At 33.5% G+C, this 17544-nt stretch overlaps 3 protein-coding genes across 5 annotated transcripts; 1 reads left to right on the top strand and 2 right to left on the bottom strand.

Moving 5' to 3' along the window:
• Nucleotides 1–693: 693 nt before the first annotated feature.
• Nucleotides 694–2798, bottom strand: LOC108981152 (E3 ubiquitin-protein ligase AIRP2-like). Of its 3 annotated transcripts, none has more exons than XM_018952236.2 (5): nt 2482–2798; nt 1882–2044; nt 1705–1771; nt 1352–1586; nt 694–1253 (listed from the first exon to the last, which is right to left on the bottom strand). In XM_018952236.2, the coding sequence occupies exons 1-5, from the start codon at nt 2568–2570 to the stop codon at nt 1043–1045; spliced, it is 765 nt and encodes a 254-aa protein (XP_018807781.1). In that variant the 5' UTR covers nt 2571–2798; the 3' UTR covers nt 694–1042. The 3 variants fall into 3 exon arrangements, with proteins under 3 accessions (XP_018807781.1, XP_018807783.1, XP_018807782.1); XM_018952238.2 differs by having other exon boundaries at nt 2578–2780; XM_018952237.2 differs by having other exon boundaries at nt 1882–2060; nt 2482–2590.
• A 1754-nt stretch (nt 2799–4552) lies between these two features.
• On the bottom strand, nt 4553–10435 carry LOC108981151 (probable LRR receptor-like serine/threonine-protein kinase At1g67720). Its single transcript, XM_018952235.2, has 15 exons — nt 9935–10435; nt 9167–9704; nt 8539–9050; nt 8228–8357; nt 7569–7640; nt 7418–7486; nt 7246–7317; nt 6997–7065; nt 6663–6838; nt 6322–6575; nt 6078–6204; nt 5905–5970; nt 5638–5824; nt 5415–5547; nt 4553–5181 (listed from the first exon to the last, which is right to left on the bottom strand). Exons 1-15 carry the CDS (start codon nt 10002–10004, stop codon nt 4864–4866), a joined length of 2793 nt encoding a protein of 930 aa, XP_018807780.1. The 5' UTR covers nt 10005–10435; the 3' UTR covers nt 4553–4863.
• Nucleotides 10436–14886: 4451 nt separating this feature from the next.
• LOC108981149 (E3 ubiquitin-protein ligase AIRP2-like) lies at nt 14887–17212 on the top strand. Its single transcript, XM_035684138.1, has 5 exons — nt 14887–15149; nt 15785–15947; nt 16066–16132; nt 16239–16476; nt 16585–17212. The coding sequence occupies exons 1-5, from the start codon at nt 15067–15069 to the stop codon at nt 16790–16792; spliced, it is 759 nt and encodes a 252-aa protein (XP_035540031.1). The 5' UTR covers nt 14887–15066; the 3' UTR covers nt 16793–17212.
• Nucleotides 17213–17544: the final 332 nt, after the last annotated feature.

Raw genomic sequence — 17544 nt, 5'->3', positions numbered from 1 at the left:
GGAAGCAGATGACTAGGTATTAGCCATAACAACCATCGAACAGTTGTCCTCTAAACACCACCTATCCCAAAAAAACGAAAAGGGAAAAAAAATCAGTACTCCCTAAACACCTTTTTTGGTTCTTTCTTTTTGCTGGAAGACACCAACAACAGAAATCCATTATAACAGCCTGACTACACCACTGGACTTGTGTCTCACAAGGAAAAAAACGATTAGACCTAAACATATTTTTTTATAGGTGAAATAAAAGTACAATGGAAGTATACAAAGAAAATACCTAGTTACAAATTAAAAGCCAGAAGAATTAGACCTAAAACATTGATATACTTTATGCCAAAACATAATTCTAATAAACAAATAAGTAACTTTCAGAATGCACCCATCTCCACAAATTTTTTGATAACGAGGAATTCGGAAATCGAGCAAACACAACATGTCTTCTACCCAGTTAAACCCCAGATTCATGTAATGTGCCCGCATCACACGGATCAAGTAAATCATCAGCTTTTAAGCAATGGGATGTGATGTGGCCCCTAGAAATTGTTTACACCCAAGTTTCTAACCTTGCCCCAAGACCAAGGCCCTTTCCACTTGAGCCAACCCCTAAGGTTTAGCCTCCATCTCCACAAATTAAAGGCAGATCATAAGATTTATAAGATCAAATAGCACAAAAGAGCTAACCACACAGGAACATATCAAGAAAACTTCTGAACATGTATCCCATAGCTTTCTCTCTTCAGAGTCATAACTGTTCAAAGAGCAAAATACCAGACGTTTTCCTGATAATATGCACCTTTTCATGTGCATTTTTTCCTCAAATATTTCAGATTACTAAAATAAACTGCAATTCCAAATACAATAAATTTACAATTAATCAGAGGAGTGCTTTCCACTGATGTTCATAATGGTGAAACAAGCAAAATGCAGAACTTGTTATTCTGTGTAAGAATCCCAGAGAATTCCCTTACCAGACTCTTTCCACAATTGAAGGTCGGCCTTTTCTGTCTGTAGCATGTACATTGCTCATTTTATTTACTTTGAATCAAATCAGATATTCATAATAAACTACAAAAAGGGCATCTGGATAATCTTTTGGCAGGCTGTTGATGTAAAGGTAGAAACGCAACAGGTCCTCCCTGGAAACCATTTCGGCATCAACAACATCGTCACCACATGTGAGCACCCATAAGTCTTCTGATTTGACTCTCTTTAGGTTACCCCGACAAAAAGGGCAGGACTCTGATTTTGTGTTCCTGCAAATTTGGAAAGAACACCATAAGAGTAAATCACAATTATCTATTATTCACAACATTAGTGCACTAGGAAAAAGAGATGCAACATTAGTAGTTACCAATTGCGATAACATTTGATGCACATTGCATGGCAGCAATTAGGCAGGACCATTTTGGTGCAAGGCTCCAAGCAAATCCCACATTCGTCTTCTCTCTCCAAATCGACATTGGCAAGTCTTCCATCTCCTTCCACCCTCTTTTTGCCAGAAGTTTCAATGCCAAGATTCCCTTCTTTGGTAACTTTCAACTCCTCCAAGCTACCATGGAGCCTTCGAAGGGATGGCAATATAACAGCTACAATTTGGTTTTCATTGAACATGAGTATGTATTCATAAACCGTAAAAAAGTGGAAATTTGTTAACTTTTTTCCTCATAAGAATATAAGAAAATAATAATTAGGTAACTTACATACCATAAAAGTCTCTAATTTTCGCCTTCCTTCCATGCGTTGATATATTTGGTCTACCATCTGCATAAACCTAAATAATAGAAGAGGGTAACCAAAAACTTCATGCTCAAATTACTTAAAACAACAGCTGAAAACTTTGTTAAAAACAGCTACAACAGGCCAAAAAATAAAGGAACCAACCTTGTATACAAGTATGTGGAACAGATTTAGATATCTGGGTAGTAGACATGTGCAAGAACAATCCATCCACTGTAGCAAAAACAGAAAGAGGGGAGCCAAGTGATTATACACCAATTTCATTTGAAGATGCGCACCACCCTTGGCTCTTGGTATTGCAGCAGCCCTAAACACCCAGAATCCTAAATTTAGACAAAAGTATATCAAATAAAGCAATCTAGCTTTACATTTCAACCTAATCACCCACTCATAAATTATCTGAACCAGAGGAATTATAGGTAGGTACCAAGCATGAAAAAGTCCCAATCAGTGGACCCTTTTGGTTTTCCTTGTAAAACTCCCAGAGGAAACAGATAAGTTAACGCTCACTACTTCTTTTTATTTTTCTTTTGCCCTCAATTAGCGAGCAAGCTAAACAATTTACCACATATTGAGCATCAAAAGTTGAAAGCTTAGTATACAAACTGGTACATGAAAAGGAACGTAATAATATACAAAAACAGAAAACTAGCCACTTCAGGAAAACAGAAACAGAACAAACTGGAGTCGAAAATACAATCACAACAACTGAAAGGGAAAAGAAAAAAAACAAACTAAACTCACAAAGAATTAGCATGCTGTATATCAGCCTCCAAGACTTTCAGCGAGTCCTGGTAAGACGACCCAGCAAGCTGATAATACATCATCTCCATCTCTTACCTCTGTTTCTTCACAGAGACAGAAGCATACAAAAAGGCAAAGACCTTCGCCTCAGAATTGATGTCAAGCACCTATCTTTCTTTCTTTATCTCTCAGAATATTTTGGGAAAGTAAAATAACTTCTCCGAACCTAATCTCCACCAAAAGACAAACACATAAGCGAGAGAAAGATATGTGAATCCAACTTTCTTTTTTATCTTTTCTGATTTAAGGGCGGCTCTGGTTTTGCTTCGTTCTTTTATGGTCAGAGAAATCATACGTGTGAGAATGCGTTTTCTTGTCTGATAAGATAGTGATGATAAGGACGGATACAATGCCAGTCTTTCTTTTTTCTTTTTTTATTTTATTTTATGGGATACCCCACGTTAAGTCATTGCTATCATTAATCTTGGTTTTGTGGTTGGCTTTTTTTCTTTTCTTTTAATATTGTCAATTTGCTATTTCTATATTGCTTTGCTTATAATTAATTAATTATGCTGCAGAATTTTAATAATATTCGATCCGAAATGTCAAATCCTACTGATTATTATTTAAAAAAATAATATTTATAATCATAAAATATATAATTATTTTAAGCAAATAAATAGATATGAAATTTATATAAATAAAATTAATTTTTTAATAAAATTAATTCAACATTACTTTTTTTAAGGCTTCTATTTAAAGTTGCAATTATCTCTATACCTAATTCAAGTATTGTTTAGGTGACGGGCAGATAGGTAGTTGATACGAGGAAATCCCTTAAATTGGGGTCAAATCGAGTGTGCAATTTTATTTTATATAAAGTATATCTTACTTGTACAACTCATATTATTGTTTTCTAAATGCATTTTAAAGATCTAATTTAGTTAAGGATTAATTACATAATTGATTATCCATTTTTTTTTAAAAAAAAATCATTAGGTTTATTGTTTTTGCAGGACCATGAATCTTTAGAAATTAATATTCGAGTCTCTTGTTATATCCGCTAGCGAAATAAGTTGTCATGTATCAATTGATCAAGAGTTAACACGTGAGATTTCAATTCCATATCTATCACCTAATTATAAAAATTAAAAAATAAATAAAAATAGATTTTAGAGGCCAATAATTATTAGATTAAAAAATAATAAATATTTAAAATAAAAGAAATAAAATATTAGCAAAAAAAAAAAAGGGTAAAACTGGATGGGCATTCCACCCATATACAAATGAGAGTTTAGAGATTGATCTTAAATAGTTAACAAGTAATGCTAGATACAATCATAAGTTATATAAGCGTCTATTTATTTTGAAAAAGAGTGAAATCTATTATTAAAAAATAGTAGATCTCATTCTTTTTTAAAAGTAGTACACGATCCTTGTGCACTCTATAACTATAAATATCATTTTTAGAGATGTCATTTCTTTTCCGAAAATTTTATGTGCAATTACTTTTACATATTTTTTATGCACTCTACTAATGTGATTGTTTGTGTCACTTTTTTTTAATATAAAATGATTATTTTAGATAATCACATTAATAAAATATATAAAAATAACTATACGTAACACAACTCTTAATTATTCCATTTGTCTATAATCTAAATTAATAACTAAATAATGCTGGTAGGGTAGTACAGCTATATCCAACTAAAACTAGTTCATGGTCGCGCTAATAAATATAAACCTAATGCTTTTTTTAATGCCAAAAAGAAATTGGCGCTGAAGGGAAGGTTTGGGCCCACCCAAAACACAGAAACAAGAGTTGGGTGCAGCTCTGCACCACTAGTCTACTAACTGGACCACAAGCCAAGCCTCATCACACCTACCCCCAATTGAATTGATGAGACAATCCAGAAAGAGCTTAACAATTGTGAAGGGGTTGTTAGTTAACACCAGCTACTCTAATTAAATTTATGAGAAAATACATGTAATCCTCTCCAAGTACTTGTTTTCCACTTAAAAAAAAAAAAAATTTACACACAAAAATTCTAAAAAATACAAAATATCCCACTTAAACAAAAATATGTAGTCAAGTCAAATTTTATAAGATTTTCCATCACTAACATATATGCATGGAAACATGAGGGAATAAAGGAAAGAGAATACCAAGATGTTCATCCAAAACCCTTGATACATCAATCACCTAAAACCTTTGATACATAATTCTATGAGGGCAAAAGGATTACAGTTTGATAAGAGATGATGAAGAACAGAACAAAACCGTGTTGTCAATCTAGGCAGAAGCAAAATCATTTGTTAAAGATGATATAGATTACATGTTACACTGATTGTATATTCTCGAGGTGGGGTGCTGCTGCAAGATTATCTTGCTGAAGGAACCTTTGATAAGTCGGGGCTCTCGATCTCAAGAAAACTCGTCAGCAAAGTTTTTCTTGAAGTTTGTGCCTTGGAAGTACCTGGTGACACGATCTTTTGGTTGCCTTCAGTTCCCTTCTCAATCTTGATAGCATCCTGTATGGCCAAAATGATTTCCTGCATCCTTGGCCTGGAAACCCCTTGTTGTTCAACACATTGGATAGCAACTTCAGCAATCCTCCAAACGGACTCGATCTTGACATTTCCTACCAGGAAAGGGTCTATGACACTAATAATATCCCCCTTACGAATCGAAGACCTTGCCTGCAAAAACAACAGGTTTGATTTACTATCATTTAGAGCAAAATTTTGAGTGACAAAACATTGATATTGAATTTCCATTTTTAGTACTTCACCTGCAAGATGCAGTTTTTGTAAAGCTTCTGATATATGTCAATATGTTCAATCACAATATTAGTCTCTGGATTTTCGGTATATTTATGTTAGATTCATTCCTAAGACACTCTAATATGAAGGATATTATGCAAATTTCATACCCAGTGAACAATGTTTATTTCAGGACCATATACTTCTGGGGAAATAGGCTTTCTTCCAGAGATCAATTCCAAGAGAACAACCCCAAAACTGTAAACATCACTCTTTTCAGTCAATTGCTGATTTGCATAGTACCTGGAAGAGAGGATATGCATTATTAACTAAGATCATTCACGAGGAAACATGTAATTGATTATGCATATATTCTAAGTATTTATGGCTTACTCAGGATCCAGGTAGCCTACTGTTCCTCGTGCCACACTTGATATATGGGTTAAATCTTCTTCAGTTTGCCTTGAAAGTCCAAAGTCTGACACTTTTGCTCTCATATTGATGTCTAAGAGAATATTGCTTGTTTTTACATCTCGGTGAATGATGCTTGGGTTGCATCCAGTGTGCAAGTACTCCAGACCTACAAACATCTGAACTTGTTTTTTTACTGTAAACTTGAAATGAAATGTGCATGAACTAGCAGTAAGTTCCATATCAAACCTTTAGCTGCATCTTCTGCTATATAAAGACGAGCAAGCCAGTCTAAGCGATTCTGGTTTGCAGAATCTGTCAACAAATTTAGTATCTTTTTAACAAATCATTTAGCAGCAGCTGAGAAGAATGATAGATGAATAAAAAGAATATTTCTATGAAGCAAGAGTACAAGAGGTGACCATGTATGCGATCCCGCAAGGTTCCATTGTGCATATACTCATATACCAAAATACATTGATGTTCTTCTTCACAGTATCCAATTAATGGAACCAAATTTCTATGGTGAATTCTTGACAAGAGGGCTACCTGCAAGTATGTTGCCTTGTAAATGAACTTGTATTCATGAAAACTTTTGCAATCATCATTTGATAGTATATCCAAAAGTATGATTGTTGGAACTATTTATCTATTATCTGACACTACCTCAGTCACAAATTGCTGGTTTCCATGGCTGGTCAGATCTGCCATGATCTTAACTGCCACCTCTTTTCCGTCTTTCATTTTCCCATAAAAGACAGATCCAAAGCTTCCTTTGCCAATTTTCTTTGAAAAGTTTTGGGTAGCTTCTTCTAGTTCAGAGAGTGCAATATAGTAAGTTATGCCGTCATCCACTAAATGCGCTCCACGGGCAATTGAATATGTGGTTGAAGGTTTGGTGCTGCTACGCTTAGAATCACCTGATGAACACAAAACAAATGCTGAACTAAGGAAATCTGCGCACCTTCACATGGACAATACAAGATGGAATTTATAAGCATACAAACCTTTTGCAATATCGCTTTTCTTTTGATATGTCTTTCTTCGAAAACTTCGCATAAATAATAAACTTCCCAAGAAGAGAACTGACAGAATTACAAGCACTCCAATCGAAATTCCAAGTATCAGCTTAAAATGCTTCTTGTTCTGTGCCCCTTTATGCAGTTTGGGATTATCTCCATATCTGCAAGAGAAAGTTGTGCAACTATTAATGAATTCCCTATGCTTGCTTATTTGGGACCCTCATGTTTAAAATATCTCCATTGGTACTTTCTTTCAGAGTTTCAAATACTCTTAGTTTTCTTTTCCACAATTGACGGCCAAACATAGAAGCATACTTACTGAAAATCGACTTTCCCACTTAAGAGTCCGCGTGGTATTTCCCCGGTAAAAGAGTTGTTTTGTATGTACCTAGCATATATAGATTTCAAAAGTTACTGCAAAATGCACATTTATTAGGGCAATCTTGCTGATAATAAATCATGGCAGGTTAAAGCCATTTCCTGAAAATGATCCCCCTAGAATAAAATGAATTGTGAATGTTTCTAGCTCAATAGCAGAACTTTAAAAAAGAACCATATGGCTACATACACTTCTTGTAAGTTTGACAAACTGCCAAGGGAAGAAGGTAGTGGACCACTCAATTGGTTGTTCTCTAGATGCCTGCATATTCACCAATAATAAAATAGGGAAAAAAAATCCCTGAGATAATTGGTGTGATCATTTTAAATTTGTATAATTAAAGTTTGAACTGAAGGCTTACAGAATCTTTAAATTGATAAGATTACTTATGTCAGGGAGTGGACCTGTGAGGAAATTACCATCCAACCACCTAAGAAAAAGAGAGCGGTCAGAGCAGAAGAAATCAATTGTTCAAGTAGAGCAAGTCCATTGTAAAGCAGATTTGCACTTACAACTCTGTCAAGGCCTCCATGTCGTTGAGCTCATATGGGATTGCACCCTTCACATTCTTTCTTGATAGGTCGCTGTACAACATGTGAGAGATTCCCTCCATAATTCAGCTCTTTAAATAAGTCACAATGTTTATTGTTTATATGTAACTTAGCTTTGCTACATATAACCTTAACTCTTTTTTTCATCTATCAAAATGGTTTTTACATGGATTCACCTATTGCACTGACATTACAAGTTTGTCCGGTAATTAACAACATCTTCCATTAAAACCTAAAACAAGTGAGTTTTTTGGATGCATCAGTTGACAACCGACTTATCATTGCTATTTGTTCAGAGGTGAGTTAGTTGTCTGATCCTGGTGGCTAATTCAGATCAGCACTTCAGGTATCATGGAGAGCACTTGCTTTAGAGCACTTCAGGTATCTTGCCTTGTATAAGTCATCCTTTCAGATGTTTTGATTTGTTGGATACGGCATTAAGTACAATGTTGGTAAAATGGATTAATGACATTGTACTGATCAGAATATAGATTCAGAGTGTTACTGATAGAATTCCATTGAAGATACTTGGATTTTCATATTGTATAGCATATATGGACTGATCACAGCATACTAAATATTGAATCAGAATTGTCAGTAAGAAAGTATGGAGAATTTACATTTTTGTAATTCTCGGTGGAGGGGTTAAGCTACAGGTTACCCATTCCCACTGAGTTGGGACACAAGGATCACCTTCATTCGTCCAAATGCTTTCAGAAGACATGGAGCGAAGGGCATTGACAACAATCACTACCAATTGAAAATAAAAAAAAACACAAATAATGATCAGCTCATTTTGGTCATATTGTAAGTCACTCACGATACGACCAAATTACAGCTACATAGTGCTAACTGCTAAAAGTTCATAATGCAATTAATTAATGGCTAGAAAGATTTCTTGCAACAAAGTAAACTGAGATCAGGGACTTACAGTCTTGTCCGTCGGTCTTTGAATCAATCTTTACGTATTTACTAATTTCCATTGCATTAAGAAGCGGTCCTCGAGTTGAATCCCGGGTCTTAACGAAGGCAAATGACAGAACGAAATCTAGAGTCACATTCATGTAGCTGGGTTCATAAAGAGTATAGCTCCCATTGGCATTCTCAGCAATATTCACCACTGCATTGCTGTAGTCTTGGGTGTAAGGTTCCGCCAATTTAAACTTCCGAGTTTCATTGGCACCTAAGTCTTCAATTTCAGCAAAGTATGCATAAGCTCGAGCATTGGCAGGGAAATCGTCTAAATTTAATCTGTAGCTGAGCTTCCCTTTGGTGCCAACAACAGCTGTTTGCATCAATTTTTCAGGTGGGTATTCTCTTGTTCTTATGTTTACATTCTTCGATGTATTTATTCTCTCTGTGCCCGGGGCCACACCTACAAGAAAGTTTTGCCTTTTAACCAGATCGGACTCCCAAATTCTGTCATAGGGATCATCTGGGTACCTGAGAAAAAGGAAAGCAAATTGTTTTTGCACAAAAACTAGCTGATGAAAAGTTATAATTTTAGTCTAGTTGTTCCTCAAACTTCAAAAGTTAATGAGCACTTCAAGGGAGCTTACCTTAGGGGATCTTCACTTGGGGCACCAAAGTTCAATCTAGCTGCAACTTCCAAGAAGAAATTGTCTTCGAAATCAGTGGCATACATTGAAAGGTTGAAGGGACGCAGCTCAAGTGTAGATATGAATGGAGAACCAGTCGTTGCACAGCATATGCACACATTGATGGAATCAGAGGGTGCCCTGATGACAGCTTCCTTCACATATATTCTTGAAGCATCCAAAATCGATACAGTTGACCACTTGGTTGCGTCCAAGTACAACTGAAACTGGGGATATGTTTCTTCATTTTCCCGGCTGCCATACTGAAACGTTGCACGAACTAGATACCGCCTTCTTTCTCGGGTCATTAAAGTGTAGCAGTACTTCTTGCCGTCTATGGGAAACTCTCGCCGCCTTTGATACTGTACTAGGTTTCCTCTTGGATTTTCTACTTCCGCTGATTTTCCACGGCTCATGAATCCCATGTCTGATGTCCATGGCAATCCAGTACTACGGTCAGTGTAATTACTCGTGCCTCCACAGTCTAGACTGAGGAATTCTGCAGAGTTGAATCAGTTTTTTTTGCACAGATTTAGATCCTACCATGGCCAAGCTCATAACAAAGTTGCAGATTCTAGACCAATCATAATTACTAACCGTGATGCATTCAATTTACATGAAATACATTAAAAAGTCCCATTTCAGAAATTTGTGACAATCACTACATTAAAATTGGAAGAAAACTTTCTCAACATTGAGTACTTCAGTTTTGGTTAAGGAAGAACATACCTTCAACTTGGCACACAGCAGATGATAGAAATAAAGGAAATATAACCAGGAAATAAGGAAATGAACCCATTGAAGAAGAAGATCAGGGAAGACAACCCAATCCCTTTGATATTTTCTTTTTCTTTCCCTAAAATCTCAGTGACTGAGTACTACCAATCAAAACCACTGTTTTTTCGTCTCGACCATCTTTCTTCCACTTAGCTTTTACTTTAGTGATTGATCATGATCAACTTCCTCATTGTTCATTCACGCTAATCTATTTTTGAAATTTGGAATCTTCTTTTCCCAAGAAAAAAAAAAGAGGTCTCAACTTATTTATGTCAGTTTCACCTTTTGGAAAAGACTATATATGACACAAGCTCTAGCTGCTAAAAAGTGCAGACAAATCAATTTTGAAGTCATTCATTACTCTTTCTTGGCTTATATATTTTACATGATTTATAAATATGAGGAACTGCTTCTGACAAAATATAATCTCATAGGCCGTGCATTAATGCAGTTTCATAATTTTGTTATGCTCATGATAATGAAATATGCAAGAAAAAATACAGTCTTTTACCATCAGAAATCTGAAGAAAACACATGCAAGCTGCACAGAAATGACATTATTTAGGTGGTGGGAATCTAGAACGTAAAAAAGCAACATGTGATATCAATGCACGTTGGACAAGGACCAGAAAGAGAACCTAGGCCATGCAAAAGCAGGAAAAAGATATAGCATTATGAGCAGATAAATGATATTCGCACTATATAAAAAAAAAAAAATTAATTTTTTTAATAATAAATTCTACTGTTACACGATTCTTAGATACTTATTACTCCAGAAGAGAATGGAGGCATTTAATAAAATGCTTTTGCTTTGATCTGCTTTCTGCTTTTGCTTACGACAAGATCTCTTTTTATGGTCCCTATGGACCAACTTGTCTTCGACTTTAAAGCCGAGAAGTGTGCAGATGATGCCACTTTATAGCTGGACTCAGTACAGGTGGTTGGTCACCATCTAAATCTCCCATGCATAAGCATAACCCAATACCCAATTCAATTATGTTCACCATCATCCATTTAACAATATTATGATTTTCCTTTTAATTTTCCAATCCACTTTAAAGATTTGCTAGATTACAAGAACATAAAACAGCATTCTTTTTTATCGTTTAGCTCCAAAATGAGACAGGAAAAAAGATGAGTGGAGTTTCATAGTGCAATATGTTTTTGCAATCATGCAATAATACTTCAAGCTTGGGAGTACAAACAATCATGATAAGTGAATCTCAAGTTCATATTGTTCAGAAAAGAGATTTTGGTCTCTGTTCATCTCAAGAAAAAAAAAATAAAAAAAAAAAAAGGCAAAATCAGCTCAGTGGTCAAGTCACATGGCCCCTCAGGCTCAAAATAGAGATACAAAGGCCATGGCAGCCCAAGTCAAATGGACAGGTGATGGTGGGGGGGCATACCTGAAGCCCAACGGGACTATATATGTTGTCTTGCTTAAGATCCAAAGAGTAATCAAACGGCAGAGTTGTCCTCCATTTGAAAATTTGACCATGTGTTTCTTGAACACGTGGCATGCTTATGTTTTTTTAAAGAAAATATGTTTTTTTTTTTTTACAAGAAGTACCTCAAATTCAGTTTGGATGAAAACTCTATCCTTTATAAAATTGTCACGCCTATATTTTGTAGATACTTTTAAATGAAGTTTTTCTAACATCATCCTGACGTGACATATTTAAAAAGAGTTAGTGTACATACAGTCTTCATTTTAAAAACTCTTCATATAAATCTATATAATTATATTTTAAAAAAAATTTAAAATTATAATAATATTTTTTTTAAAATAATATTTTTTTTTTCTTTTTATTTATATTCATCAATAAAACTATACATGTAATCTCTCATTTAAAATTATAAAAAGAATTTCTCATTTAAAAAACTATTCTCCTTTTTTTTTTTTTTTTGGAATAATTTTTTCGCAGAGTATTCATGGTTTCCCACTTATGAAACCAATAATGAACCTTGACTCTTGAGTACAATTTGGTCTCAAAGTGTGGATTGATTGGTCAAAAAGCCAATTCGAGTAAAAACATCGAACCAAAATGAGTAAAACCATTGTCGGCCCGTAGTTTACGGGCCGTACAAAACAAGTAAAACCAAATTGAAGGCCTTTGAAAAGGTCTATATGCACAACAAAAAAAAAAAAAAAATCCATAAATAGCTATTAATTATAACAAAAATTTCATGTACAATTATTTTTTTACGAGTAATATTAAGTACAATTTTTATTTAGAGATTATATTATAAGTCTAGTTAATCTTATTTTTAAATCTTTTTAAAATTATAATAATATTCTTATTTAAATAATATTTTTTTCTATTTAATGAAAGATTTGTACATACGATTCTCATTTAAGCTTTGTTTGGTAATTCATCCCAACTCATCTCAACTCATCATTACAATTTTTTCAAATTCTAATATAAAATATAATAAATAATTCAATTTTTTCAAATCTCAAAATAATAATAATATTAAAAAATAATATTTTAACAATATTTTATCATCTCAACTCAATTCAACTCAATTCATTTTAACATTCAAACACCAACTTTAGAGATTACAAATAAAATTTCTATTTTTATATATTCTTTTGTACACTCCACTCGTATGACTAGCTACGCTATTTGTTTTAAATATAAAATAATTATTTTCACTAATCATATCAATAAAATATAAAAAATATATATGTAAAAGTGTACTAACATAATTGTAAGAATAATATTAAATACAAATTTTAAATAGACAAGCATAGTACACGCTAGGTGGTTCCTTAGACGGCCCTACACGCTCTAAACGTAGCATTGTCGTACGTGCAAACCATTCTTTTTAGTGGTAATGCTAATGCAAAAGCTAAAAGCAACCGCGTACATTGGGGACCACTTTTTGTTCTGCTTACCCTCATATGGTCCGTACAAAATTGTATGCATTGTTAGTAAGCAAATTAAGTTAAATAAAAAATAAATATCTTTATCATTCATACATTACATATTTATTATAAAAAAAATAAAAAACAATTAAAATAGGTGTATTACATGGAAATGATAATTAGAATTAGATAAAATTTAGATAGTGAGTTGAGATAAAAATTAAAAATTAAATAAAATATTATTTTTTAATATTATTAATATTTTAAAATTTAAATAAATTAAATTATTTATTATATTTTATATAAAAATTTAAAAAATTATAATAATTAAATAAAATGAATTGAAACCGTACCTAACCTTATTCAAACCAAAAAACCAATTTTATTTCGGCCCGAGACGAAACCATCAAATCGGAGTTGTTGGTCGTGGAGCTGAGCGTGGTGTCATTTCCAACTACCGCATAAAAATGGGCTATTTAGATCTGGACCCCCCGCGTTGACCCCTACACACTTTTTAAGTTGACCACCTCAATTATAATGGGCCTCCAGTCCATATATTCCACGAGGGCGACCCTAAAACATAATCACCGATTGAGAACTTATAGCTTAATTAATAACTTATTTATTGTTTAATAATTGTATATTTTTAAACATGTTATATTTATTTATAAACAAGTTTAAAAAATCATTTTTAAAATAAAAATAACGATTATTTGATTTTTTAAACATTATAATCATATCTTTAAAATTTTAAAATTTGTAATTATTTTAAAATTATATAGATATTTTTAATTATTGATAGTCTTTTTAAAATTCGAATTACATTTTGTATTATCCAGAAAAACACGTTTGAGAAAAAAAATCAAAATAATAATTTTCCTCAAACGTATTTTTTAGTTTATTTGATATTAAAACTTACTTTAATATATAATATCGAAACAACCTATTTAAAAACCTTTTAAGTCTCCTCTCACAATTTTTATTTTTTTTTTGGCTAAAACTCCTATCACAATCTTAAATAGGCCCTAAAAGCTACTCTACAACAATTTTATCAATTTATAATAAAAAAATTCTATTTATAAATTGGTGTGAATAATATAATTTAATTTAGAAAGAAAATTTTTAAACAAGTCGATCGCTCTCCTTCCAATGCTATAAAACTTATCACTGGTCTCGGACGCCAGCAAATTTTTGATTTGCTTAACTATCTTAATGCTTTCATTCAATTTTGGAATCAATGTGCGACAAAGAACGAGAGTCTTTCGCTAAATCTACGGAACAACCTACGAAACCGCACCTTAATAAAGTGGCGTCACTGCTTCTCTTTTCATGCGACTTTTTATGAGTTCAGAAAACTCATTTAGCTTTACTTTTAATTTTAATAACAAAATTAATTCTTTGCTTTAAGGCAATATGCTTGTTTTCGGCTTTGCGTTTGGCACACCTTTCTTATTTGAATAATTATTCTCTCTTTAATGTAACATTAAATAATTAGAAATTATTTATTATATTTTATTTATAAATTTATTATCTAATATCACATCATAAGAAGATATTGAAGGGATGATAAGAAAATAGATAATGAAAAAAAAATTTTTTTTTTTTATCTTTATTTTTTTAAAAAAATATATTTACAATTATGAATTGTGCAACTGCTATATAATCGTTTTGAAAAAAATAAATAAAATATGAGACTTATATGAAAAAAATTAATTTTTTAATAATAAATCTTATTTTTTTAAAAACGATTACATAATATTTACATACTTCACGATTTATATATAAAATTATTATTATTATTTATTTATTTTTATTTTTTTTCTGTCGTTGGCTTCGTTGGTTGAAAGCTTGAATGGGGAAGTGGTACTTTTCGTGGGCAACATTAATTACAGCAGATGAACTATATTGAGCCCAAAGTAACAACGTCAGAGTTGGAATAATGGCAAGCCCAAATTGCAGTTGAGAAAAATAATGAAAGGAAATGAACAGATACATGTAAGAGAAGGCATCCCTTTCTTTTCTTCTAGTGTGGAAGGTTTGAACATTAAGCAATCTCTCTCTCTCTCTTCTCTCTGTTCTCTTTTAAAAAGTCTTCATCTATTCTCTCCTCCCCAGTATTCCATTCCAGAACAAAACCACTCCCAAAAAGCGAGTCTTTTTGTAATTCTTTCTCCCTTTGTTCCATCTTAAACTCAAGGAATAGAAAGAAAGACAAATGTGGCAGAAACAGTCCAAAAGATCTTGTTTCAGAGAATCTCTCAAAGCTCTTGAAGCCGATATACAACATGCCAACACCCTGTAAGTCTTGAACCTTTTTCTCAACAATTCAAAATACTGTACAGCCCATTTGCGTTTTGGTTATCCTTTTAGTGGAGATCATTTGGTTATGTTTCTTCCGGTTCTCCTCCAAATATATCTGTCTTCGTAGTTAATTATATTCAGTTGTTCCTCCAATATAACAAATTATATTCCTTTTCTTTTTTGGATAAGGACAGAAAATTAAAATAATTTAATTTTTTTTAATTACGAACAAGTGAAGATAATTAACTGTATCAATTGTTGTAGTTAGATGGTGTTTTGTCGTCAAATTATGGTAGATGGGATGAATTTGGGGTTTGTGGATATGCGTATTACTGCGGATGCTTTCATAAAGGCTTTGTAGTGAGAAATCCCTTAATTATATGCAGACTATAACCATTATATATATATATATATATATATATATATATATCATATATGCCCATTTTTAGTTCATTCTCGAAATTTCTACCCTCTAAAACCCCATAAAAAACCAAAGATTATACAATGTGGGTGGCGAAAAGCTGTTATTAATTCCTTCTCATTTCTGCCTCGAAATTGTTTGCTTTAATGGTCTTGGCATCCCAAGAGATGATCATGAAGAGATGATTAATTGAATGTGTGAGGTTCTGCAGGGCAGCTGCTCTTCCAAGAGACTATTGTGGAGATAGTATCCAGCTGAGATTGTCCTACAGCCCCTTTGCTCCCTTTCTTCTTTATTTGATCGAATGGATGGATTATAGTTGTACAGATACCCTCCCCAGTTACTTAGGGCTTCTCGAGATACTAATATACAAGGTGGGTTGTTGTCTGTTTCTTCTCATTTTCAGTTCCATGTTTAATCTTTGCATTGGTGTTCTTTTATTCCCTTGCTCCGACTTTAGAAACCCAAATGAAGCTCTGCATAATTGTCCAGGTATATGTTGATGGAATGCCAACGATGTCCTCAAAAGAAAGGAAAGCTACTCTACGGGAGTTTTATGGTCTTTTCTTCTTTCTGTGGCTTCTCGCTAACAACCATTCGATTATATAGTCTCCACCTTTCTTGGTTTCAACTCATAAATGCATTTGATGGCGAATTTCTTGCAGCTGTGATATACCCATCTCTTAGGCAACTTGAAGGCGAGTTTATTGAATTGCCAGATGATACCGTGACAAGCCAATCCACAGAAGTTTCAACCAGAAAGAGGGTGGAAGGAAGGAGGAAGGTTTCTGATAATGATGATCTTGAGAGAGACGAAGAATGCGGGATATGCATGGAAAATTGCACAAGGATGTTATTGCCTGGCTGTGGGCATGCTATGTGCCACAGCTGCTTCCATGACTGGTAGCCCCAGCTCCCATCTGTACTGTTGAATCTTTCTGTAAATTACTCTCTTAAGTTTTGTTTTATTTTGTTCGTTATCGTTATAATATGCTTGAGACTGAATTGCAGGAATGCGCGGTCTCAGTCCTGCCCTTTTTGTCGCGGCAGCCTGAAGCAAGTTAACTCTAAAGATTTATGGGTTCTTATTAGCAACAATGATGTGATTGATGTCATTAGCCTTGCAAAGGAGAACTTGAGGCGTTTCTACCTTTATATGGAAAACCTGCCTCTTCGTATGCCTGACACTCATCTGGTCGTGTATGATTACATGCTCTGACTTATGGGAAAGAATGAAGTAGCATACTAAAGGAAATGCTGATTACTCATTGATATAGAATTCTGGTGAAGTTTAATTCTCGTATATATAATGGCAATTTGAGGAGCTGTTCCATGGTAGCTGTATATAGTTAACAGAACTACTGGTCCACTGGATGTCCATTCTCATGGACTTGGAATGAGGCTATTGAAATCAGGTGAGTCTTTGAACATTCATGGGATCTCACAGTTAGCAGTTTAGGCAATATATAGGATGGACAAAGCACCTCCAAGTATGTTAGGGCAGTAACAAATATAAAAATGTATAAATGTATGCATGCTTGGCATTCAACTCAGCTTTTTGGAACCTGAGTATTGGGAATGTAAATGACAAACAATTGAATTAGTATGTGGGTTTCTGCTTATAATATTATGACATGTGCCAGAGTTTATGTATGTAATATACTAAACTTTTTCTTCTCTGATTCCCACAAAGGCCAATTAAGGAGTAATGCTAATTATAAATTTTAACTAGACAAGTCTCACGCAAGTTCTTTGTAAAAAGGTTAATACTGTTTGGGTCTACTTTTTTACAAAGGCCTGCTCGAGCTTGTCAATTTAAAATTTATACATTTCATTTCTCTTCTTATATACAGTACTTGCTATTGTTTATATGGTAAATGTACGACATGATTGATTTAGCGGAGGTTTGGATAATGAGATGAGATAAGATGAAAGTTGAATAAAATATTGTTAGAATATTATTTTTATTTT

Source organism: Juglans regia, chromosome 13 (genome assembly GCF_001411555.2).
Source record: "Juglans regia cultivar Chandler chromosome 13, Walnut 2.0, whole genome shotgun sequence".
NCBI lineage: Eukaryota > Viridiplantae > Streptophyta > Magnoliopsida > Fagales > Juglandaceae > Juglans > Juglans regia.
Note: the sequence above shows the minus strand (reverse complement) of the source record. Positions and strands in the feature narration are given on the sequence as shown.

Coding starts and splice junctions, on each gene's coding strand:
- LOC108981152 (XM_018952236.2), bottom strand. CDS start 2,570: ATGGAGATGATGTATTATCAGCTTGCTGGGTCGTCTTACCAGGACTCG. Junction 2,045..2,481: donor ATACAGCATGCTAATTCTTT/GTGAGTTTAGTT, acceptor CTGGGTGTTTAG/GGCTGCTGCAATACCAAGAG. Junction 1,772..1,881: donor TCCACATACTTGTATACAAG/GTTGGTTCCTTT, acceptor TCTATTATTTAG/GTTTATGCAGATGGTAGACC.
- LOC108981151 (XM_018952235.2), bottom strand. CDS start 10,004: ATGGGTTCATTTCCTTATTTCCTGGTTATATTTCCTTTATTTCTATCA. Junction 9,705..9,934: donor TGCTGTGTGCCAAGTTGAAG/GTATGTTCTTCC, acceptor TCAACTCTGCAG/AATTCCTCAGTCTAGACTGT. Junction 8,358..8,538: donor AAAGACCGACGGACAAGACT/GTAAGTCCCTGA, acceptor TTCAATTGGTAG/TGATTGTTGTCAATGCCCTT.
- LOC108981149 (XM_035684138.1), top strand. CDS start 15,067: ATGTGGCAGAAACAGTCCAAAAGATCTTGTTTCAGAGAATCTCTCAAA. Junction 15,150..15,784: donor ATACAACATGCCAACACCCT/GTAAGTCTTGAA, acceptor GAGGTTCTGCAG/GGCAGCTGCTCTTCCAAGAG. Junction 16,133..16,238: donor TACTCTACGGGAGTTTTATG/GTCTTTTCTTCT, acceptor AATTTCTTGCAG/CTGTGATATACCCATCTCTT.